This window comes from Taudactylus pleione, unplaced genomic scaffold (genome assembly GCF_031769625.1).
Source record: "Taudactylus pleione unplaced genomic scaffold, aTauple2 ptg000113l, whole genome shotgun sequence".
Classification (NCBI taxonomy): domain Eukaryota; kingdom Metazoa; phylum Chordata; class Amphibia; order Anura; family Myobatrachidae; genus Taudactylus; species Taudactylus pleione.
The window spans coordinates 9,025,845-9,052,778 of record NW_028284515.1 but is presented as its reverse complement, the minus strand read 5'-3'; the positions used below and the strand labels follow the sequence as shown (position 1 = coordinate 9,052,778).

General features: G+C 42.4%; 1 protein-coding gene across 3 annotated transcripts in view; it reads left to right on the top strand.

Annotated features, from left to right (window-relative positions):
- KCNH5 (potassium voltage-gated channel subfamily H member 5) overlaps positions 1-26,934 on the top strand; it is a 543,084-nt gene that overhangs the window by 390,954 nt on the left and 125,196 nt on the right. For all 3 annotated transcript variants that reach the window (XM_088471312.1, XM_088471311.1, XM_088471310.1), the window contains one exon: positions 15,634-15,886. In XM_088471312.1, coding sequence (XP_088327438.1) covers positions 15,634-15,886 — 253 coding nt within the window. The remainder of the gene's footprint in view (positions 1-15,633; positions 15,887-26,934) is intronic.

The following is a 26,934-nucleotide window of genomic DNA, read 5'->3' as shown; positions in this document are numbered from 1 at the left end:
TGTACTAGGGATAGAATTTAGATTGTCACTTTTTCCATCTTAATAATGAAAAAAGTGACACAGTATGTACGATATTTATGCTTTCATAATTGTTCATAAATCCTGTAAGTAACTTATGGAAGGATTCGAGTTAATGAAATAATATGAATGGTTCCTATTAGAAATCGTTTAATATCTCATTTATACTATAGAATAAAATATTTAAAAAAATAGTCTGTTATTTTTTTAACTGAATATTACTGTATGTATCTTAACGGTAATTATCATGAATTAAGAGCTGTATTTATATAAATGTGTTATGGGGATTAGACGCCTATTTGTTACAATGTATTAAGTTGGAGAGATATTTTGTTCATATGGGCTAATTGTGAAAACCGTGAGTGGATTCCCAGGTTGGAAACACTTTCTCCTGCTATCTAAATAGTAGCCTTATGAAAGGCAATATATATAGCATGGCAATTGGAACAGTCAACTAATTAATATTTGCCAGCCATAACTCTGATTATTGAAGACAGAAGCGCATGCACGTGAATAAATAAGTCTCAAGTCCTTCTCTGAGAAGTAATCCTTCTCCGATAACCCAAGCATACACAATCCAAAAATGATTACTGTCTGTGTTCAGATTTCATTGTACAAGTGTCACTCTGTCACATCATTTTCATGTTCTGGTGATGTTTTCTAAATTAACATTATTAATTATAGTTGGCACATGGCAAGGTGCAGTCAAGAAAAAAACTCAAATAACAAATACATAACAGAGACTATATTATTGTATTTTTCAATGTGTTCACAGCATTGCATTAGCACAGGAATATGTTAATGTCTCTCTGTATCTTTCAACACCAGTCAGTGGCATTAAAAAATAAATTAAAAAAAGAACATCTCCGCTTTTTAGAGAAGCTTCTCCTCCGTTTTGTTATTTTCGCATTCATGGATTTCAAGAGCGTTTTCGGGAAATTCCAGCCATACAATATTTATCAGGGAGACAGGATTGTGTGCGCTGTATTTTTTTTGTATTTCAGTGCAGCTTTATAAATTAATTTTTGTTTTCCATTGTTTCAAGACCAAGTAGAAACTCAGTGATAGATATAGGAGACACAGCTATTATGTATGGCAACATTTTAACCTTCAGTAAATGGGGTACATTAAACCAAACAACATACAATATAAGAAAAGTGTTAATGCAACTTACCTGTCAGTGGTAAGTTGCAAGTGCTTTAGGGGCAAGTATATTTGCGGGATATCTCCCAAAATTTCCTGTTTTCAGGGGGTACCAGGAAATATTATGGATCCCCAGGATGGGGAGAACTGCAGATATTTTTAATATCTGCCATGGTCCTTCTATTTCCAGCACCAACAGCAGCTCCTATAGAGTTGGCCCAGGCAGGTAACGCCATCTAAGGATGGTGTTAGTCTATAGTAGCCTATGGGTTACAGTCCACCAATTTGGGATCCAAAGGACGTAAACAGAAGCGCATTAGCATGACTGACAGACAGTAAGCACATGTGATCACATTGCTTCTCACTGATCGCTGGGACGGTCTCCTATCGGAGCCCCTGTCAACAGCAACTTCCTTATTGCTGCAAATTGCAGTGATGAGGGGGTCTCTATTTTGGGGGGCTTGCTGCAAACATTTAATATGACCTTTAGTTTGGAGAAGCTTATTTAACAAATATTATTGTAGTACTCGTACCACTGCGATGCCTGTTCTATTATCTCTATCTCATCTCAAAATAAGAGCGGGATGCATGACGCATCCCTGCAAAGGACCGCTCTGTCGGTAAGAGCGGCCCTTTGCGGTGGAGGGACTTCCGGGTCTATGCATGCGCAGAAGGACACGTGTGCCGTGGGGGGTGCTGGGAGGAATCTGATTGGATCCCTCTATCAGCACTCAGCGGAGAGAAGCCCATCAGGAAGATGGCATAACCCACCGCAGCCGAATACCAGAGTGCATCACACACTGGGGCTTGGTGCATATGAAAAATGCGGTCAAACCCACATTTTTGGGGTTTGACCGAATTTTTACCCTTGATTCATCTCGCCCTAATTGAGTTGTTTCAAAACATTAATGTTTCAAAAATTATTTTTAAAATATATATATATTTCTTTAAACTTTGTTCTATTTCTTTTTAAAGTAAGTGGGAATGAAGCCCATTGCCGGGACATGCATGCTGTAGAAATTGGCCCAGTGAAGCGGTAAGTTACCTACAGCTACAGGCCAGTATTGCCAGAGCAGTCGAGTATCGCTGCCAGGGCAGTTTTTAATATATTGCGGAGACAACAGGTTTTAAATTGCTAGGATCAGAGCTGCTAATTATAATTAAGCCCCTCTTTCTGTTTCTTGACGGGTGAACGAAAACACAGTACATTTGTCAGTATGTGTGAACTGCAATGTGGTTGTGTATTTATACCAGTAGATAATTGCCATGGGCTGTTATTGCTATGGATATAAGCAGTTTAGCAGTTTCTAAAGACTTTTTTTTTTACAGTAATATGTCTACTGTTTACTTAATTGCGATCAATTAAAATCTTTTTTTATTAAAAGCACCTGATTGTATTCTCACATATTATTAATTAAAAATGAAGATATTTGCGTTAGCATGCCTCACACCTGTCATATCCATTAAAAATAATAACAGTATCTCCAGTTTTGACGTAGCTGTATACCAGAAAAATACAATGTTGTGTTATTGTATTTTGCACCATTACCTGTACACGTGTTCTAAAAAATATCCTGTGTGAGGCCTGATGTCAGATAACCTGGTATGAACTTCTAGAACCAGGCTAACTATGTATTTGCCTTTTAACAGCTCCCATTCCATTAGTGCAAGACTTTGTTTTTACCAACAACATAGCCATTTACTAACGTGCGGGTTTACAAAAGTGGAGATGTTGCCCACAGCAACCAATCAGATTCTACTTATTTATCTAGGACCTTCTAGAAAATGATAGCAAGAATCTGATTGGTTGCTGTGGGCAACATCTCCAATTTTGTAAACCTGTACTTTAGTAAACATACCCCATAGTCTGGACTTATTCCAGAACCAATCCTGGCTCTAGATGTATATTAGATACCGATCAAGTGGTTCTGTACTGTGGACATAAAATTCAGGCATTGACACAAGCCTGGTGTAACAACTACGTGAAAAGACAGACTCCAAGGAGTGGTCAAAGCAGTGGCATATCTATAATGGGTGCATCCCACCCTGCACCAATGTTATTCAGTACTTATGTCTCCGGAGTCCCACATCGGAATCGTTTCACAAATCACCGGGAAAATGGCTTGGCGGGCATTTGCCCGTGACATGGCGGCCATATGTGCATGCACAGTAGAAAAACTGCAGGGAAAATGGTTTCCACCCCATTTTACCAGAGACCTGTGTATTCGCAGTAGACTCTAGCACAGAACCAGAGTTTACTCACTTGCGTCGCTGGCTAGAGAGGATTGGGCTCGGACAGAGACTGCACACAGGCCACATCCTCTCTTAATATGTCCCTGGGTCGAAGTCTAATCTTTGGTTAGGACAGGTTTCATTCCACAATCTATTCAGATCCACAGTAGGAGTCATGGCATATGTCATTTCAGAGCATGGTCAGGGCAGATGGCATTTCAGGGCATGGTCAGGCAGATGGCATTCCAGGGTATGATCAGGGCTGATGGCAGATCAGAAAGTGATCCAAATACAGGCAGAAAACAGAACATGGCAAGAGCTTTGTTAGCGAGACAAGCTCACCCCTTCCCCCTTAAGCCTGATTTACTACAGTGCATTCCCTTTGCATTTACACCATCTTACGACTGGAAAGGCTGGGCATAACGAATATTATAACGTATGCCAAGTGCATGTTTGTATTATTGGGAATACAATGGAGACCCTGCTAATAGTGGATTAGTGTACTTACTTTTTTACTTAAGGCCAAAACAAGATTATTTAAATGAGATAAAGGGGTAGATGTACTAAGTCTTGGAGTGAGATAAAGTACTTACCAATCAGCTCCTGTCACTTTACAGGCTGTGTTTGAAAATGACAGGACCTGATTGGTTGGTAGTTTATCTCTCCCCATTTTATCTCTCTCGAAGGCTTAGTACATTTACCCCAAAGGGTGGAGGGATGAAGGGTGTGTGTGGGGGGTAATTTACAATGGCATCTCCTGCTTTTTTCTCCCCCATTAGGTGCATTTCAACCAAAATTTTAAAATAATTTTTTTTCAATAGAAAAATGCTCCAAAAATAATGTGTGGTTATAAAATCCAGTGTGTTGGTAATAAAGCATCACATTTCATAGGTGAGTAGTGGGAATATAAGAAACAAGAAGTAGTGCAAGGCATCACACTGTACAGGTTGAGTCTCCCATATCCAAAATGCTTGGGACCAGGGGTATTTTGGATATCGGAATATTCCGTATTTTGGAATAATTGCATATTATAATGAAATGTCTTGGAAATGGGACCCAAATATACACACAGAATGCATTTATGTGTTATATACACCTTATACACACAGCCTGCAGGTAATTTTTGACAATATTTTTTATAATTTTGTGCATCAAAAAAAGTTTGTGTACATACATGAAATTCATTTATGTTTCATATACACCTTATACACACAGCCTGAAGGTTATTTTATACAATCTTTTTTAATAATTTGTGCCTTAGACAAAGTTTATGTACATTAAACCATCAAAAATCAAAGGTTTCATTATCTCAGTCATGCTGAAAATATTCCGTATTTCGGAATATTCCGTATTTCGGAATATTTGGATATGGGAGACTCAACCTGTAGTATACGGAGTGTGGCTGCTATGGTGCTTAGCTACTTTGTAAAATACCTTATGTGTATATGAGACTTTTTTGGGGTTCCAGACTTGAGTGGTATATGGTGTATCTCGGGTCACACACATTTCTATGTAGCTCAACTCTTGTTGCCACGTGCTGGAACATCTGAACTTTGTTCATCTAATTTGTGTTCTAAATCTGCCAGGTATAGCAGAGCAATAACAGAATGGATCAACTCTCTTATGGACCTATTCATTATGTTAATTATTTGGGGGCTGGGCAGCCCCCGATAATTAACATTCTGATTCGCCGCGAGCACTGGAGCAATTCATCATTGCTTCGATGAGGAGACAGCTAATCCAAAGATGTCCCTGCAAAATCCTTTCACCTCTACTTTAGTAGCGGTGAAAGTTTGCACTGCCGTGTCAGACTCGTCAGTGCTATTGCGCCAGCGGGAACTGGGGTTCACGCAGGTGCACAAAGCCTCGCTGGCAGAAGGAGCCGGACAGGGGAGGAAGGATCCCTCTTCGCAAACAGGCCCTCCTTCCAATAGGAAAGGAGCGGGGATGCAGGGAACAAATGCCATCTGAAAATGACAAATGTTCCCACAGGTAAGCACCAAAAATATTGAATTTTTGTAGATTGAATCATTTGGTCCCCTTACTATTGTATGGGAACAGTTGGCTAGATCAGGGCTGAAAGGTTCCCTTTATAATGAATGGCTCCGATCCTTAATTTATACAGAAGCAGGGGACAAACTTTTGAGACTAGTCCAAGTTACATGTATAAATGTTGAAATTTTGAGATGAAATAAATGTCACTGTTTCTGAGCTTATTGGCCTGACTACTTTAATGAAGTAGTGATTGGCAGTTCTAGCCAGCAGCCTGTCGCTCAGCCAAATATCCTGATACATTTTGCTTATCTACATGAAGAATTTGAAGGTCCTGAATTGGCAGGGGTTGTAACTCATTCCTAAAATGACAGGTTAAATCAAACTTTTTCTCTGCAGCAAAAATTTTATGTTATTTGTACAGAACTTAAAAATCTCATCCCATTTATTGATAACTTCAATGTTACGTGGTTGTTATTAATTATTATTTTGTATGGTTATGTTTTTGGTATTTTTATGCATGTGTGTCTCATGATGAGAGTAAAGAAATACAAGCTACATAAATACATTTTATACTGTTGATACTGTTAATTCTGCTAACAGGACTCAATATTTCTTTTTATGTTGTTGCATTTTTCACGGATCATGGTGCATGCAAGAAATGTGCTGATAAACTGTTTGTTTGCTTTCGTTGTGGTTTGTTTTTCCTTAAAAAATAACTGAATAATTCATTTTAACAGCTGTTTTAAAGTAGGAACAGGTTCATACATTGTTGGAAAAGTAATAAAACACAGCATCAAGTTAAACCGTTATACAGATTTATTGAAATGCGCTATTGCTGGCAAAAAAGGGGTTTACACTATCGATAGTGAGTTTTTTTAAGCTTTACCCTATGCCAGAGAAAGTTACCGCTTGCGATGGCCTATGCCTGCCCAAGTCTATTTAACAAGTATTTTGCAATCTCCAGATGGCGTTAACAAGTGAAAATAACTGAAAAAATCCCTTAGTGGTCTATTATGGAGAGTAGATGAGCCCTTTCTCTGATAAGGGCTTTTCACAATTTACCAAGGTGAACTGCAGAGAAATTGATTTTTCTGTGGTACCTTTCTTTTGCCATTTGCCGCCTTCCCATAGATCACGATGAGGATAGCTACTGTCAATATGACAAGCAGCTACCACATGCAATCTCAGGATGGCGTTAGTTATACCTGGCAATGAGGACCAGCAAAGACAGAGAGGCTTTGCTAGGTTCCCTCTTGGTCAAATCACTATACACATGCACAGACATAGGAGAAAGCTCTCACTCAGGGGCTGGGTTTTGACTGGGGCTCTCAGAGGAACCCCTTGCATGGCTGTATGATTGTTACTGCAGGAACTTGGTAAATAGACTCCTAAATCTTTGCAAAAATCATTTGGTTAAAAGTATTTACATTTTTATTTCTTATACTTTTATGTAGCTTTTATTTTATTACATTTTTTTTATTTTTGTTTATTAGAGGAACAGAAAGACCAAAATTGGGATTTCGTTCCACTATAATACAGGACCTGGCCAGCTAGCTTAGCTGCCCCAGTGATACTGTATTTTCTTCATAAATTGCATTGAGTGATCGCAGCAATAAGATTTGATAACTATGATCACGTCTTGTATTTTGGATGCTACATACTTATCTACTTTTACGCAGTGGAATGCCATGATTTACAACTAAAAGGCAGCCGGACCCCCACTTCACCGAGGAAGTTGGTGGCATCTGGGAAGCTAATCCACCTTCCTAGAATGTGGGATAACTAATTATATATATATATATCTCTCTCTATCCATCTCTATATATATATATATATATATATCACAACGAAGAGTCCACAAGACCGTCACTCAGTGACAATTAGGTTTTTATTGTAAACTACTTGTCTGGGTGCCCTCCCCGGGTAGAAGAAACTACTCAAAGATGCCGCCGTTCTTTATTTATACATGCTGTAATGCGAGATTTTCCTCAGGGATCAACAGGACAAAAGGCATAGGGATCTATTTACTAAGCAGTGTTATGAGACAGAGTGAAAACTGATAAGTCTGTGATAAGGTGCCAGCCAATCAGCTCCCAACTGCCATCTCACAGGCTGTGTTTGAAAAATGACAGTAGGGAGCTGATTGGCTGGCACCTTATCACAGACTTATCACTTTTCACTCTGTCTCCTAACACTGCTTAGTAAATAGACCCCATAAACATCTATTTATACAAATAGGAGCAAAGATGCTTAACCGAGCATTGCGGTTGTATACACCACTGTAGCAATTCTTTCTTGCATTTGGGAAACATGCTCAATAACGTTTTTATACGGCCTGTACTGCCCGTCCCATGTCTCTTTGGCAATGTCAAGTAACCCCCTTGGGTTTCTCCCATATAACAAATCGAAAGGTGAAAACCCGGTGGAGGATTGGGGAACCTCTCTTATGGCCAACAACAAATAAGGTAACAAGTAATCCCAATCTCTACCATCCTTGTCGACTACTTTTCTTAGCATATGTTTTAATGTCTTGTTAAACCTCTCTACCAACCAATCGGTTTGGTGGTGATAGACCGAAGTTCTTAACTGTTCAATTTTAAACAGGCGGCATAACTCGTTCATGACTTTTGACATAAATGGGGTACCTTGGTCAGTCAGTATTTCCTTAGGTATTCCCAACCTGCTAAAGACATGGACTAACTCTCTAGCAATTGTCTTTGTAGACATATTGCGCAGTGGTATAGCTTCCGGGTACCTGGTAGCGTAATCCATTATCACCAGAATATATTGATGGCCTTGGGCAGACTTCATTGAGGGTCCAACCAGATCCATAGCAATTCTTTCAAATGGCACCTCAATAATGGGTAATGGGACTAGTGGACTTTTAAAATGTGGCCTTGGAGCATGATACTGACATTCAGGGCAGGACTCACAATAGTCAGATACCTCTTTGTGGACCCTGGGCCAGAAAAACCTCTGCAAAATCGCTCAGTGGTTTTCTCTACCCCTAGGTGGCCTGCAGTTATATGACCATGAGCCAGATCTAACACTGTTCTTCTATATGCTCTGGGAACTACTAATTGTTCCACAATATCTTCCCCTTTCTTAGTCACCTGATACAAGAAATCCTGACATACTGCCATGTGAGGATATGACAACGGACTATCGGAGTCTATGGGTTTACCATCAATCACTTTGACAGTCTCCCTTGCTTTTACCAGAGTAGGGTCATTTAACTGCTCCACGGCAAAGACCTCTCTTCTGACCTCTAAATCAGGCAGACGATCAACTGGCTCAATAACACTTCCCACCTCAGGGGGGGCACATCACTTGGTGAGCCACCATCATGCTCCGCATTCTCTAGTTCGCCAATCATACTAGAAAAAGGGAATATCTCCGACCCTGAAGAAGCTTCCTCTGCTACTACATCAGTAACCTTCTCAAATGGGTCAGGGTGATTTACCTCTGTAAAGAATCGGCTTTCCCACAACTTCCAGAAGTAAGCAAAATCTCTCCCAATATTGCATCATACATTAAGCCATGTACCAGACCCACAGAGACTACTGCGGAACCACATGGTGTTTCTATGTTCACTTCTGCAGTAACATAATACCGGGTATCCCCATGTATGCAGGTCACACCAACAGTTTTCCCCTTACGCTTCAAGGGGTTCACCAGTTCAGCTTTCATAAGTGTAACCAGGCTACCAGAATCTAACAGAGCCTTCTACAGTGAGTACACACGTACTTATCTGTCTCAGCCTGCCGGTCAGCAGGACAGGCTGGCTGTACAAAGAAAGACATCCTGCGGTTGACCTGAGCAATATCACATTGCATAGGTTCAGAGGTAAGTGAACAATTAGCCGCAATATGGCCGAAACCACCACATCGAAAACACTGAATCACCCTATTATCTAGTCTTTTACGGGGTAGGAACCTTCCCAGCCTGGCTGGCCCGTCTCCAGGTTCCACACCCCCAGTCTTGAGTACATTCCACTGCCCAGCACCCTTCTCTCCTGGAACAGTCTTACCAGTGTCAATGGGAGTTCATTGATGCGCCATTGGAGCTCGGTGGGGCACACTCATCAGCTCCTCAGCCGCCACGTACCTCTCCACCAGTTCAACTAGCTGGTCTGCGGACTTAGGGTCTGCATGGCTCACCCACTTGCGCAGAGTTGCAGGTAGCGATCGCAAATACTGGTCCATCACAACTCTTTCCACGATCTGTGGTCCTGTCAGCGTCTCGGGCTGTAGCCATTTTGTGGTTAGATGGACGAGGTCATGCATCTGTGAGCGTGGAGGCTTTTCCATTTGGAACTCCCAGCGGTGGACTCGTTGGGCACGAACAAATGTGGTGACCCCCAAGCGAGTTAGGATCTCCTGTTTTAGTTTATCATAGTCTTTCGCATCCATCAGGCACAAGTCATAGTATGCTTTTTGTGGTTCTCCAGACGGGAAGGGCGCCACAAGACTTGCCCACTGCTCTTTAGGCCACTTCTCTCATTCGGCGGTTCTTTCAAAGGCCGTAAGATACGCTTCCACATCATCATTCAAGGTCATCTTTTGCAGAAAGTGACTGGCCCGTATTGTGTGAGTGTTAGTTAGAAGAGCAGTGGAAGCATCTCCAGACCGGACTTTCCTCTATGGCGACTTGTTGTTGCCTCTGGGTGGTCTCCAAGGCCAATATTTGCACTTTGGTGGATTCCTGCTGAGCTCTGGTAGCTTCCTGCTGAGCTCTGGTAGCTTCTAGCTGAATTTCACTGATTTCCCTCTGAGCTCTGGAAGTTTCTTGCTGAGCTCTGGTAGCTTCTTGCTGAGCTGTTGTAGCTTGGAGCAAGGCTTTAATAATGTCCTCCATGTTGTCTTTAGGTGCCGGTTGGAAGCTGAATCTGGCTTCTCTAAGCATCTGCTGATGCCACCTTCATGGATTTCACAACTTCGTGTCTGTCCCTTTAAAGTTTAAAGGAAAACTTTTTTTTTTCCTTGCTGCAATATCAGTGTGTGATTGCCCACATTCTCCACCAATTTTGACACAGTTGGGATAGGGGTCCCTCTCCTGGGTAGATGGACTCCCTCTTTACACACACAGCAGCCAGAGAAACAGGACACAAGTCTGGGGTTCTCGTACAAACTGGTCGGCGCCAGTCTTTATTGTACCAAATGCATAAACAAAATAAAACATAAACAAAACCCTTGTCTGTCTGGGCTCTAACTAGACAGTAGGATCCCTCACTACCAAAACACTAAAAAACAAGTTCACGTCCACAGTACTTACAGGTTTGTATTAAGTGTCTCAGAGCAAGCTATCCTGCAGGCCTGCTCTACCAGGTATGAAACACTCAGCCACAAACAAACCCAGCTTATATTAGCCACTTCCAGGTGCAAGCCCTGATGAGCCTGCTACCAGGCTGAAAGGCCCAAGACCCGGAGTGGCCTGTGGATCCACACCCCCAGGACCCAAACCGGCTTTTCCATAAGCTGATACTCTGGTCTGTTTACAAAACAGACTTCTTCTGGGGTTTTTTAGAACACATAGGCCAAAAACCTAGGACTAATGTACCTGCCATTGACCACTTTACCAGTGCTTCTATCACTAATATATACACACACACACACACACTATGTAGCAGTGTGTATGTGCATGTACTGCACCGTACATACATTTACAAACTACAGTATATAGAAAAAAACACAATGTGAGTGGTCCAAAGAGCGCTGTCCCCATATATGACTCTTCTTCTCTCCTGGATGACTCAATGATCTCAGATGAGGAGAGAAGATAACATATAATTATACTCCAGATATAGACGATATTTTCAAATGGTTAGTCGCACAGATAAAGACCACTCACCTAAAACAGGTGAGATGTATTCACATAAAGGTATCTTTATATATTCTGTTAATCTGGTCACACCTCATAGATGATATTCAGGGCTTGTTCCCCTCTGGGAATAGACTCACCTGCAATCAGGTCTAACCATTCCACAAAAGGTATCTTTACACCCCGGAATTAGTATGCCTTCATTCGTCTAAATGGCGTCCTTGTGTACCTCGTAACAAACAAGTCCACTTCCAATAAAAATCAATATTGTTTATTGTCCAAACAACATAGTAAAAAAGGAATTGTTAATCCCAAAAATAGTTCCCAAAAAAATAAATACATACAAAATAAGTAGGCCTCTTCATATAAAAAAGCAAAAAAGGGTTATCCCATGGATAAAGATAATATCCTGCCTAGGTACAGGGGCCACTCCACCCGGAATGGTGTGGACACCTGATCCTCAAGATGTAAAAAAATTGCAGAGATAAATACCAATCCAATGGGGGTCCCCCACCTTGTTCCACCAACGCGTTTCTGACTCTGAAGTCCTTCCTCAGGGTGCACCTCTCAGTACAAACAGGAAGTAGGGTGCAGAGTGAATCCAACAAGTGTGGTCACTAAAACCCGGCATGCAACAGCTAAGCTGTCATATACTAAACATTTGTTATCCATCACGTAAAATACATATACATAGACATCTACACATTTATACATAAATCTAAAAGCAATACTAATAAATAGCGCACATATATATAGAAAGCGGACTTTATGTAAACGATCCAATCCATATTTTCACAATAGCCCCGCTGATCCTATACACAAAGGTCCAAATTTGGCGCCATCAACAATGTTTGACGTCAGTTCTGGATCCCTCACGGAGGTGCATGACTTCCGGTTAGCGGCTACTCCATACACGTCACTTCCGGTTCACACGAGCCGACCGGACGTCTATTACGGAAGACACGGAGGATCAATACAGCCTCCTATTCAAGCTGCTAATCCTCCACATCATTTCCGGCTCTTGGAAAGCAAATGGGCCAAAACGGAAGTGTTGATGCCATACGTTCGTGTTGATATCCCATACAACAAAATGTCCGCTATATCTTTTGTATGCGTCATGTTGTAGAGGACCAAAGGATGGTATTATACCGATAGCAGCAAAATGCATACGGATTCCAATGAATGAAGAACATAAAACGAACAAACGAAAACATAAAAACAGTGCATTAATAACACAAATAAAAAACCATAACATCTCCTATACATCTAGATACCCAAACAGATAGGCCACCAAAAACCTCCTTCTTAAAGGGACATCCATATTGTATAAAGGGCAAACTCATAAGAACCATTTGGTCTCAAAATCAACATTGAGACCATTTGGTGTCAATGTCTTTAATTGATATATTGTTTCCATTTCTATCTGGGCCAGTTTTACATCTCTATCATTAACCCGCCAGTTAGTTTTGGCAGTTTTGATGCCGCAGAAGGAAACCAGGTGTTTAATATCACAATTATGTAATGATTTAAAGTGTAAGGAGACATATGTGTTTCAAGCCCTTTTTTGATGTTTCTACCATGTTCAGCTAATCTCACTTTGAGCATTCTCGAAGTCCTGCCGACATACTGGCTCCTGCATGAACATTCCAAAACGTACACACAATAACAGGTACTACATGTAATGAAATCCTTGATTTCAAACATTTCCCCCGTTCTTGTAGACTTAAAGTGTGTGATTTTGGAGTTAGGAGATCTACATGTTTTACACATAATTTTACACAATCCTGTGCAATGCACTTTACATACTGTGCCCGGTGCCCTCTGATTACCAATCGCTGTGGGCTGGAACAAATGTATATGAATGGACAGGTGGCATCTAGGCAGACATACACCATACTTGGCTACTTTTGAGAAATAGTTTCAAGGAGATTGTAGGTGGCAGTATAATGTGCCGCACGGAGCGCGACATGCCGCTGAGGGGGTATATCATGTCCTGCCCCAGGGGCATGTCTAGCTCCACCTATGGGTGGGTCTATTGTCATTTAGGGGCGTGTCCTACAGTGGCAGGTAAAAACTAAAGTAGTAAGAGCAGCATTTTAGCAGGAGGCTCCTGAAAATACAGCGGCCTGTTTAAAAAAAGATATAAATCAAATATTAATACATTCTTGACTATTGTTAACCATAATATGTCCCCAGGCAATAGTTGCCAATGATTTTGGTGTGAAGAAATGAAATGTACTCAGAGGTGGCAGCTGTATTTTTAGTCAGAGCTTCATTATTGTGATCTCCAGTCACAAGCATTAACTGCACTCTGAATGGCACTCACTGACATTCATCCATTTATTGGCTGTCAGTGAGAGCCCTCTCAAAGTGCAGTTAATAATGCCTGTGACTCAGCACCCAGCCCCAGCCACTATCACTGTAAATGAGGCAGTCGCAGGTCTCATTGGCCGCTTACAATTATATTTGAGGCCACCATGGGGGGAGAAAAGGACACCATACCTGCGCTGATGTCCATGATCAGTGCAGCGCTTCTGGTCAGTGCAGCTCTGCTGTTAACAGGCTCTGCCCGCCACCGCGCCCAAGCACACTCCGTGTGTGCACTCACCGCTCACTAGCCGGCCACCACTACCCACAACCCCTCGGTGGTCGGCCTTGAAGTATCATGGCATCACGCGTTGTGACGTCATGACCTCTCCAGCAGACTCTGCCCCCTGACAGTCGTGTTTTGTGCATGCGCAATCAATAGATTGAAAGAATCTGGGAGTTCAGGTAATGTTTGCAGGGGAGCAGGCGGCTTTATTAAAAACCGGGAGACTCCCACTAAAATCGGGAGGGTAGGCAACCCTGTTTTATATGTCTGCCTTAATGGTGCAAAACAGGCCGTTCTATTTGCAGCAAGAGATTTCTGCTGTTATCGTGACTGCGGTTTATATTCCGCAACACAGGCTGACTTTAAGGCTGCTCTGGAAATCCTATACAATGCTATCTCTAAAAGGCAATTTATCCGGATGGACTGTTTATTGTTGCAGGGGATTTTAAGTCTGTTCTACCTACGTTTTATCAGTGAAGCAGGGGGCGCCCCCATGCCGCTTCATGGGGGAGGGGGGGTGCCGTGAGCCCCTCAGCCCGGCGCATATCCAGGGTGTGCTGGGCAAGGACAATGTAAACAAATAAAGGCTGCAGGTGTACTTCAGGTCCAGTCTTCAACTCGGGCAACGCCGGGTATCCCAGCTAGTTATACATAATACAGTATGGTTACAGTGATCTAAAATTAACCTTTGTCCTGAATCCAATATATGTTAAGTTTCAAGTTAAAGCCAGTGGTTTCAGCCATTAAATGCCAGTACTCAAAAAATTACGTCGGTAAACATTTGCCTCAAATGAAATAAAATACGTTTTTAATAGGTGCGCAATGAATGGGGTATTTAGGCTGCCTCCCTTCTGCCTTAGGGACTCCACATCCCTTGTGCCATGGAATGTGCCATGGCATACATACAAAAAGAGAGGGTAGAGGGGTGCGTTGCGCCAAAAAAGCCCAAAGGAATGTCAATCAAGTGAACATGTAATATGAACAAAATTAATTCACAAATTCATCTCACAAATAAACATAATGAAAACTTCCCTTTCAAACATAAACAATAAAAGGATTCCTGCTGTTAGTGTCTCTCACCCTTACTCTGTGTTGCGGTGGGCTCAAGTAAAAGCCGCAATCAGGTAAAAACCGCGGCACCACCGCAATAAGTTCAAATGATGAGTGAGCCACAGTCAGGTCCAGTTGAATCAATCAGCATGCCGTCCAAACAACGCGTTTCGGAGCAGGTACTCCTTCCTCAGGCTTGGAAAATTATTTAACCCACTAAAAATGCAGCAGAATGTGAAGTGCTAGGTTTGTGCCACACTTAGCGTTTTGGTGTTCGAAACAGTACATTCTTGTCTCATCTGACCACAAAACCTCATCTTATGTTCATGCAGACCAAAGGAAAAGACCATACCCATACTGTAGCGAGACAAAGTTTAAACCTGGGGTGGCCATTCTGAAATATTCAATGATAGCTTATGTGCCATTGTCGCCTAGAGTGGGAGAGTGAAAACTTGTGTCTCAACTGCTGTTGGTAATATTCATCATTCCTTGGATGTGGCCCCCTTTTTTGGTTTGTAAGATGTGCCATGTTCCAGTGATATGTTTGCATTGGCTTATGACCAGCTTAACACTAGTATCTACAGTATTTGTGTGTGCTTGTAAGTTAGGGAATTTAGATTGTAAGCTCCAATGGGCAGGGACTGATATGAATTACATATATTCTCTACAGCAATGCATAAATTGGTGGCAGTATTTCAATAAATGCTAATAACAGCTCAGTGTTCTTATGTTAGGAATTTGTACATACTGTGTTACATTATCTCATTTTTTGTATTTTGCAGGTTCTTGCAATATGTCCCAAGGACATGAGAGCAGACATCTGTGTGCATCTGAATAGGAAAGTTTTTAATGAGCATCCTGCATTTCGTCTAGCCAGTGATGGCTGTCTGCGAGCTTTGGCGGTGGAGTTTCAAACCATTCATTGCGCTCCAGGTGACCTCATCTACCATGCCGGTGAGAGTGTGGATGCTCTCTGCTTCGTAGTTTCAGGATCACTAGAAGTCATCCAGGATGAGGAGGTGGTGGCTATACTAGGTAAAGCAAGATCATTATTTTGAAATAATTGCTTTCATAGGACTATCCCCTAGCTCAATGTCTTCGTGCATGTAACATTACTTTAGACATTTAACCAATAAACTCAGGATTAGATTCTATATATCTCTTCTCCCATCATGTCTCTACTCTCTCGCTCTCTCATTGTGATTTTTTTTAAATGAATCTACAGAATTATGTAAATAATGGGTAAAACCTGCTTCCGTTTAATTTTTATTTAAAAAAATATGCAAATTTGTTAAAAAAAAACTAATAAATCAGGTCTGGATAACTTATTTACATAATTTGATAATAAAAAGAATAATCAACAATTTTATCTATCGAAACACAGTAAAGCATTATTTTTTTAATTGCATAAATCTATAAACTTAAAAAATCTTGCTAGTTACACTTCTTGCAGAATTTCACAGTCCTGCAAGAAGTGCAGCCAGCAGCAGGGGTTGGGAGTTCCTGAGGATCGTCCATCACTGCTGCCTGAAAAAGGGAGAGGTGTGGCTGCAGTGAGCTGGGGGAGGGACAGAAGGGTGAAAAGCTACGGCTGCCCTGGGCCTCCTGAGTTTGGACTGCATGAAGACTGTCTTCCTGCAGCTATGGGTGTGTGATCCTGATAGGATCGCCCTTCACTATGGCTGGGCTGCAGGAGGAGCTGCAGGAGTAGTGGTCGGCAGAGCACTGTGAACTTGACGGCTGCAGGAATATCACCAGCCAGCAGCCGCCAGTAGGCATTTCTTTCACAGTCGCACTCGCATCAGATGTGACCATGTCATGGAAAGCCCAGCTTGGCATGGACGCATCTGATGTGACCATGTCAGGCTAATGGTTACAAGTAAAAAAAAAAAGCTCCCCATTATATAATGGGTATAATAAGTCCTTTTTGCATGTGACCTTGCAACCGACAAAATGTGAGTAAAAAACAAACAGTTCCTTCCCAGCAATCCCTGCAAAACAGTTGACGGTCCATCCAATTGCAAACGAATCTTCTGTGCACAGTTCTATTTGGGTCATTCCTCAGGCTTTCTGTAGAATTGAGGTCTGGGCTCTGACTGAGCCATTCCAAGCCTTTGACCATACTTTTCTGAAGCCATTCCTTGCATCACCTGGATGTGATCTTTGCAGCATTATCATGTTGGAAGGTGAAATTCCTCTTCATCTTTCTGACAGAGATTAGTAGGTTTTGTGATAAAACATCTTGAGAATGGGAGCTATATATTAAGCCCTCTACTCTGACCAGAGTCTCTGCCCAGGCTGAAGAGAAGCAGCCCCAAAGCATTATGCTGCCACCACCATGAATCACAGTAGGTATTATGGTCATCTTTAGTCATGAGCTGTGTTGTCTTTGTGCCAAACATATATTTTAGAATTAAGATCTTTTCCCATGTGGTTTGGGGTGATTCAGTGAATAGATTTTTTGTACAATTGCAGGCAGACTTGGATGTTCACTTTTTTGTGAGAAACAGCTTCCATCTTGTCACCCTACGCCATACTCCAGCGGTGCGATAAATTATTGTCACATGCTGGGAGTGGCCAATTTCTGTAGCTCCTTTAATGTTTATATCTGCATCTTGGTAGCCTCCCTGTTGGGTTTTCCCCTGGTCCAACTATTGAGGGATGTCCTGATCTCGACAACGTCCCTGATGTGCTACATTTTCTCCACTTATTGATGATGGATTTCGCAGTGTTCCATGGTACATATAATGTCTTGGGAATTCATGTATACCTGTCTCCTGACTGGCACCTTTATACAGTAAGATTCTATAGATGTTTAGAAAGCTCCTTCCGTACCATGCTACTGTACATCAGAAAGCCACAAGAAGAACATTCTGTAGAAACAGCCGATCTTTGTTTGTGGATAATCAAAATCACTTTCATTGCTCGCAGCTAATTACCATTGAACATGACTTTAACACTGAACAGAGCACCATTTGAAAGGGTGTGCAATTTATGCAACCGGGACTCCTGCAAGTTTTCCTGTATTTTTTGAAGGCAAAACCGCTTTAAAAATACAGGAACCTATTACATACACCCCTGAATCTCCTTGACCTCACATTGGTGCAAATCAAAGTCCTTTTATTTGGAGATAAAGGCTTCATGCTGATCCACATAGTAGAGGGTACTCATTAAAATGCTCCCTCTCCGTTCCTTTATCTGATTTAAATAATCCCATCCCAAAAAATTAAATGTAATTTCTGCATTACAGTGCAAAACCTAATCCGCATTTGGCAAGTAATGTTATGGATCCACTCAACTCTCTCATTGGCTGGTACAAACTTTTGAACCCTCACAGACACAGTCATCTTGGCCTGCACAACCATGCGCTTCTCTGTAAAACTAGGCCCACGTGTGTAGAAGTATGTGCATAAGGTCACAAAAGCATTTACAAGTTAATAAAGATCATTCATGAACTGCACATGGATGAATACAGATATGCCCAGCTATTTCCTTGCTGCTGGCATGACATAAATCTCCAGTATCCTTAAAACAAAATGTAAATGCTCCTTATAGTGTTAAACTGTCAAGAGTGGTGGTCCACAAAACTATTTCCTGAGGAAAAAGGGATCCCTCTGTCTTAGGGGGATGTGGTCAGGAACCCGGCAGTCAGAATCAGTACTAATCATTCCTGAGGATATCTTGGTTCCTTGAGTTCCACCGAGTTTGAGAAACACTGTCCTAGACATAGCACTTGCAATCACACGCAATACGTATCTTCCAGGCACTTACATACAGATTCTGATACACATTTATACTGTATACTGTACAAATTGATAGCCAATACACTTAGATACTGTACATATAGCACATCATAGGGACAATGATACCTACAGTAGTCCAGGAAAGTTTACATGCAGATGTAGCTTTGTTTGAGATGATATATATAGAGTTCTTGATAGAAGACTCCTACACCTAATATATAACAGTGTGGCATAGTTTTCTTTACTTGTGTTAAATATGTGTATAAATACCATAATTGTGTGTGTATGTGTCCCAGATTCCATTATAATCTTTAATCCAACTCTCATTGTGCACAGTCTTAAACTCCACATGCTGTCTCACAAACTCTAGACAATATACATTCAGTACATAAAGCACAGTATCACCATACTTTTATACTACTCCACTTGCACAACCACATATATATATTCTTTATATAACCTAAACTATATATGTTATGCCACAATAGAATATAAATGCTCCAAGTACCATACACAGTAACTATATGTTCCAAGCACTGTACAAAGGCACATGATTCAACTACAAAATGTACAGTAGATTATCATTCTTATAAATCACAATATCTATAAAAACTTGAAAGAAAAAAGAATACTGATGAATAGTAGCGCTCCCTATGGGCTCTATTTACTACAATCTGCATTGGTAATGCAGATTGTAGTGTGATATTACCGAGTGAATTCGCATTGCGAATTCAGGCAATATCACAGGGATTTACTACAAATCCCTTGCAGGGACAGAGCTTGCGATAAAGCTCTGTCCCTTCTAATCCCCTTCAGAGTCTTATCACGGTATTTTCGCAAAAAATACCGTGATTAAGTGCCCGCGCATGCGCCGACCGTTCGCCGCAGCTACCCCCCCTCCGGTGCTAAGCCCTGCCCCCCGCGGCCCCCCCTCCCTTACTTACACTTACCTGCATGCTCCAGGCCTCCGGTGATGTTCTCCATTCCTCCGGTCAGGTGATCTCCCATACTGCACTGGGGCCCGATCACCTGATGACCGGGCAGCAGTGCACTGTGGGAGACCAGCTGACCGGAGGGGAGTCATCACCGGAGGCCCGATTACCGGTCCCTGGAGTCAGGTAAGTAATTTTTTTTTTTCTTTTTTTTACAGTAATCAGCTTGCGGTCTGTTTAGACCACACAGCTGATTACAGGGACCGACTCCCGGCTCTGTTCTCCCCATTGGAGCAGGCCAGGAGTCCGGTAACCGGGGGAGACCCTGGATAACGCCACCTCCAGGTGGCGTTATTATCACAGGGCTTCCCCCGATATTTTTTTCACATTTATTTTTAGTAACTATGGTCAGATCACATTTCCCATTACAATTATGGGAAATGCGATCTGCTTTACTAAAAATAAGTGATACTTAGGGGTTGGAGTAGAATTTTACGAATTCTACTCCAATTGCCCTGTAATAACTATAGGTGATACTAAAATAATGTGAAAAGGGTGTGAAAACACCCTTTTTCACATTATTTTAGTAAAAATAATGTTGATAAATAGAGCCCTATATGACCTGACAGTGTAGGAATGCTGCTGCTGAAAAAAGAAGAATGTGCAAAAACTTCAATAACTGAATAATAAAAGGAAAAATCCGCTGCGCTATTCAACAACACTGATAATTGAATGTATTTGTATCATAGTAAAAATGTATTTAAATGCTAAAGGCTATAGTCTGTATAAATAGACAATTTCACAATAAGAAATCTTGATAACATGAATACATAAAAAGTCTAAAACAAAACTATTATAATATTCAAGCATTTGCAAATGTAATGTTTGTAATTCAAACAAAAAAAAAAAAGTTCACTGTGAATGGGGAAAACGGAAATTCTTCCTGACAGTTTTGATAGACAGAACTGATTGTTTAGAAGTTATGTCCGTTATTTAAAAAACAACTCTGCTAATGCTGGGCATACAGTGCCAGATAAAATGTCTGTCAGACCGACAGACATTTTATCTGGCTGCCTGCCAGCCGCAGATGTCGCCGGCATACACTGTGAGAGAAATTTCACAGTGTATAGCCCGACATCCGCGCTCCGCCCCCGAGGGAGGAGACATTTCCCTGAACACAGGAAATGTCTGTCTGTCGGCCACGCTGGGCATACACTGCCCGATGCGGCCGACAGTTTCCCGGGTAAATATCGCATCGGACGGGCATGCTGGACAATCCAGCATGCCCGACCGAGCAATATTTAACCCTCGGTCGCCCGCATACACGCTGCAATTATCGCGGCGATCCGCCGATATCGAGCGGATCGTCCCGATAATTGCAGAGTGTATGGCCAGCATTAGTAGCAATATATTGTAGCAATACAGGGGCTGAAAAGTTATTTTAATCTTGCTGGCATAGATTGAAATAATGTTATCTAATAAATCAGAATGAGCTCACCCACTTAGGGCCGTATTCAATTTGAGGCATTAAGTCCGGATTCGCGGTAATTTACCGCCGATGACGTCATTATCGCCTGCAGAATTGGGGTTTTGGGGTGCAACATTTCGGGAACCCCCGTGCAGCCTTCAGTCGCCCAAAGGTAATCTGTGTCAAAAAAAAATATTAAGGGCACCCCAAAATTTTACTTTGAAAAAGGGGAAAAAAAAGAAGTTGGGGTACAAACTTAAAAAATAGTGAACTTTATTCTGGGGGGGGGGGGGGTCCCCAAGTATGCCCCAAGTGTTTTTTTGATTGCAGGTGTTTGCGGCAGGAGGGTTTTTCACGATTTTTTAAAGTCACTTTAGCAACTTTAAAATATGCTGAACCCCATTTTCAAGTACCCCATATTTGATGACCATAGTTGTTTTGCCCTAAAAAAAACTTCTAAATGCTCTTCTGCATCACCTTATTCAAAGCCGCATTTATGCACCTGCCGCGGCTATTAGAAACCCCGACTTCCTTCAGTAGTTAAAAATGGGGGTACCTATAGTGATCCCCCATGTCTACACATCTTTAGGGGGGTCCCTAGAATATTTCCCGAAAATTCCTGTTTTTTTTTAACCTGTAAAAGAAATTAGTAAAAATTTACAAAAAAAATTACATAAGGTCCCCCCCCAAAAGCCAAACCAGCCCCAGGCTTGCCAGCCAGTGGTGGTTTCTAAAAATACGGGGAACAAAATGTGTAGGGTTCCACCGTATTTTAGAAACCAACACCAGGCTGCAGGGACTAGTGCTGGCTTTAAATATAGGGGGCAAAAAAGAAGTGGGGTACACCCTATATTTAAGACCAGCACCAGACCCAACCGACTGGGGTGTAATGCCACAGCCCGGAGACCCAATCACCGGGGCTCCAGGTCCAAAGCATTACACCCCAAGTCGGTCAGCGCAAGCCGGTGATCTCGGGAGAGTCGGGGACCCCCCAAAAAAGGGTCCCCCCTATCCCGAGCACCACAGGCTTATGCTGAAGTCTGGGGCTCATCCCCATACCCCTGGAGTGGTGGGTATGGTGGTAATAGGGGGGCCAAATAATGTAACACTATTGTACTTTACAGTGGAACTACAAGTGCCAGCATGCCTGCCATTTTGCACTTGTGGAACTACAAGTGCCAACAGACATGTGGCACCTGTAATTTCACTGTAAAATAAATAGTTAAAAAAAGACAAAACACACACACCGTGACAGTATAACTTTATTACACACACCTACCCATTCACACATACTTACCTATACCAGATGAATCTGTCCCCTTCTCCAGTAGGATATCCCAAAAACATGGCCATGCAAATAAAAAAATCATACTCACCTATATCCTGGCGCTGGTCTCTGCAGTAATCCACGTACTTGGCAAAAAAAACAAACGACTACACGATCCATGGACTAGCTATGAGTATGTGTGTTGCCACACATACTCATAGCTCCCGAATACCAGCTGACGGCACATCCACGGAGCTGGCAGTACCGGGAGCCAATCAGCGGCCGCGCTGACTGTAGAGCGGCCGCTGATTGGCTCCGGCTACTGACAGTTCCCACATGGACAAGTCACATCACGTGGGAACTGTAAGTAGCCGGAGCTCATGGGGATCACTATGGGTACCCCCATGTTTATCTCCTGAAGGATGTCGGGGTTTCTAATAGCCACGCCAGGAAAAAAGACTGGCAAAGCTATTTAAAAATCTGACTTTCTTTTGCAGGCAAAAACAGGGGTACCCATAGGGATCCCCCATGTCTGGACATCTTTAGGGGGCTCCCAGGCATATTTCCAGAAAATTCCTGTTTTTGTTCGTAAATGGGGTCAAGGGTAATTTTTAAAAAACAGGGATAATTTTTTAATTAACTATAGCAAGTGAAATAAAGTTTAGATTTGGGGTTTAGGGGTGCAGGCTTATAAAAATTATCCTCTATTTTTGGGAATGCCCCCTTAAATGGTAATGTTGCAAAAAAAATGTAAAAAAAAAAAAATCTGGACACCCCCCCAAAAAATAAAAAATTTTGGGGTGTCAAAAAAACAGCAACTTGTCAAACAAAAAACAAAACTAACGAAATGAATACTGGTGGGGTCCCCAAGTACGTGGCAGGTGTATTTTTTATTTGAAATCTCAGCATGATGGCACCTTTCATTACTATTAGGGTGTGCAGTCTAGAGCCCCTCCTTATACCCTATATTGTGTATTTATACACACATCTGAAGCCTGAGATTGCTCCAGTCTAGATTTGCACCCCTCCCCCCACCCCCTCATATGTTTTTAAGCAGGGACCTAGCATTTGACTGCACAAGGCAACAGGCATAATTACAAGTAAGTCCTATTTATATTGTTAGTATCAGTTTATTTGGGGTGAGCGTTTGGGTGTGGGGCCCCCTGAGCTGTTTTGGCTGGACCTCTCCAGGGCATCACCATTTAATATATATAGTCACTTTGTATATCACCTTCACCTTGTTTATTATTTATGTATTTTTTCACACACATTCTACCCTTATCATTATTATAACACTTGTTAATTACTTTACACACCTGATACTTTAACACTTCACTGTCACCCTTTTTTTCGAGTGATGCCCTGGGGAGGTCATTGGCTGAGCTGACTTTTGGGGTGCTCTGCATCCCAGATGTGAACCCCAGAGTGTTAGGGACCTGCTCAATGAGGTGACCTTGATGCTGGTGGGCAGGCCCGTATCAGTGGCCATTGATATGCAAACTACCTCTGAAATTCTATATTATAAATTTATATGTATACAGTAATGATCGCATAGTGCATCTGCAACTCTGTTTTTTTTATTGCGCAGAGTAGCGGCAGGTGTATTTTTGCAGAATTTATAAAATTACCTTTAGGGACTTAAAAATATGCTAGTATCCATTTTCATGTACCCCAAATTTGATGGGACCACTTTTAAAAACGAAAAAAAAAAAGATAAATGCTCTTCTGCATCACTTCTTCAATGTCGGGAAAAAAACACCAGCCACGGCTATTTAAAAACCCCGACTTTCTTCTGCAGGCAAAAAACGGGGGTACCCATAGTGATCCCCGAGGTCTGGACATCTTTAGGGGGGTCCTACAATTATTCCCGTTTGTTTTCGCCGATCCAAGTATAGCCGGGTGCCGTTTTTGTCTATTTTCAAATTGAATACGGGGATACGCGGGCACGCGCGCGATACTTTAACGCCTGGAAAACAGGCAAAGGCAGCGTTAAGTCCGGGCCGCGTTAAGTTAACGCGGCTCGGCTCAAATTGAATACGGGCCTTAGTTGTTAAGACGCGGCATCTGTATAGTGTCCTTTCGTCAGGTTGTATCCCATAACAACTTGTGAATCGATCGAAGGTAGAGAGACCGGTGTACAGGTAAAGTGTGTCGTATGTTCCCATGTCAGTTAAATGACGCGGACTGCTTGATAGGCTTGCGGGCCACCGCACTGGGACTTTGGGGGAGACCCAGCGAGCGACGAGAAATACGTTGCTCGGGGTCTCGCACCAAAGGGGGCGTGCTGTCGATGGTGACTGACAGCACGCCCCCTTTGGTGGGCGTGCCGGGGGCGTGGGGGCCAGATGGAGGCGTTCCCATGGGAACGCCTACCGTCTGAGTCCGGCCCCACTGACATCAGTAATGATGTCAGTGGGAGTGACTTTGGCTCTGATAGAGCCAAAATCACTCCTGGGCTTGCGGCAGCGAGATCCTACCGCAGGGTCTCGTCGCAAGCCCGATGGTCGCGATGGTCTTGACCATCGCGACCATCATCATGGACGCTCGCATAAGCTGTGGGTGGTAACCCGCAGCTATGCGAGCGTCCATAAGGCCGCTCCACATTTAAATAGGACGGCCCTGATTCAGAGCGAGCGTTCTGCTCAGAGCGTTCAGCTCTGAATCAGGGACTTTGTTTGGTCTCACAGTGAGGATCGATATCTTTTTCTGGTAGACGAGCAAAGATTAAACAGCCTCGTGCTGTTATAGGTTGCATCAATTTGTAAAATGTGCTCAACGCATTTCTGTGTGCTTACACACCTCCGTCAGGAGCATCTTAACAACTACAAGTGGGTGAGCTCATTCCAACTTGCTAGTAAAGATGTGCACTGATCCCGTGTTTTGGTTTTGGATCTGGATCTCCCCTGGTTTTGGATCTGGATGGGTTTTGCCAAAACCGCACCTCCGTGTTTTGTTTTTCGGTTTTGGATCTGGATTTTTCCTTAAAAAATCATTTAAAAACAGCTAAAATCACAAAAAATTGGGCCTTTTTTATTCCTACAGTATTATTAACCTCAATAACATTTACTTCCACTCGTTTCCAGTCAATTTTGACCACCTCACAGCTCACAATATTGATTTTTTTCATCTAGTTAAAAGGCCAAAAGGTTGCATCTAGCTAGCTGGCTCAAAACTAATTGATCAATAGAGTTGAGGACTGTGCAAAGATGATGTTTGGGGTACCCCTTGAGGCTTGAAGAATTGATAGTTGACGCAGCCACTGACTGAAGTAAGAAGAGTTGATAATTGGTGCAGTCCCTGGCTGAAGAACTGATAATTGGTGCAGCCCCTGGCTGGCTGAAGAATTGATAATTGGTGGTGCAGCCCCTGGCTGGCTTAAGAATTGATAATTGGTGGTGCAGCACTTGGCTGAAGAATTGATAATTGGTGCAGCCCCTGGCTGGCTGAAAAATTTATAATTAATGCAGTCCCTGGCTGATGAATTTATAATTGGTGCAGCCACTGGCTGGCTGAAGAATTGATAATTGGTGGTGCAGCCCCTGGCTGAAGAATTGATAATTGGCGCAGCCCCTGGCTGAAGAATTGATAGTTAATTGTTGATGCAGCCTCCGGGCTGAGTAGTAGTGGAATATAGAGCTATGATTAGTCCTGCAACAGCCTTGAGGCCTAGAATTCTTGGCAAGTTGCGGGCATTACAGCCTTGAGGGCTGGTGAGGAGTGACGACAGCTGGCCTTTGGGCCAAGAAGCATTATGCGGCCTATGGGCCGTGTAGCAGCCTTAAGGGCTGAGAACCCTTGGCTGAATGTCACAGTTGTGGGACTTCTGCCTTCAGGTTGACACAAGCAGCAATTGGTTCAAAATTTTCTATTAAAAAAATGAAAGGGGTATGCAGGAGATGCTGTCTGAGGCCACTACAATTTCTGGACATTCCTACACCATAACATTTAAAATGTCAGGCAGCAATGCCCCAACCAGCACATAATGGAAAGGAAAAAGGTGCAAGATGGAATTGTCCTTGGGCCCTCCAACCCACCCTTACGTTGCATATATGAAACAGGACATTCACAGTTTAAAAAACCAATCACTTCACCGACAGGGACTGCCACTTGTGGCTGAAATTATTGGTTTGTTTAGACCCCCCACAAAACAAGCTGCCAATGCGCAGTGGACATTGGTGGCAATAATCCCATACACAAACTGGCTTAGATTAGATACATTAGATTAGATGTCGTCATCGTCTTGGTCATCCCCATCAGTGTGTGCATCCTCCTCTTCTTCACACAATATGAATTCATCCCCGCTAGAATCAGACACTAATGTCTTTTTTGGACTTAAGTGCTGGTAAAGGTCTTCCTTGTGGAATTTGTAATTCATTTTGATGACCATCATCTTTTCCACATTTTGTGGAAGTAACCTCCTATGACAATCACTGACAAAGTTCCCGGCTGCGCTGAAAACTCTTTCAGAGTACACACTGGAGGGTGGGCAACCTAAGTACAGCAAAGCCAGTTTGTGTAAGGGACTCCAAATTGCCTCTTTTTACTGCCAGTAGTGAAACGGACTGTCTGACATGCCTATTTGGATGCTATCCCTAAAATAGTCATCCACCATTCTCTGAATGGTGACCGCATCAGACAAAGTCACAGTAGACATGTCACTCATTGTAGGCAGT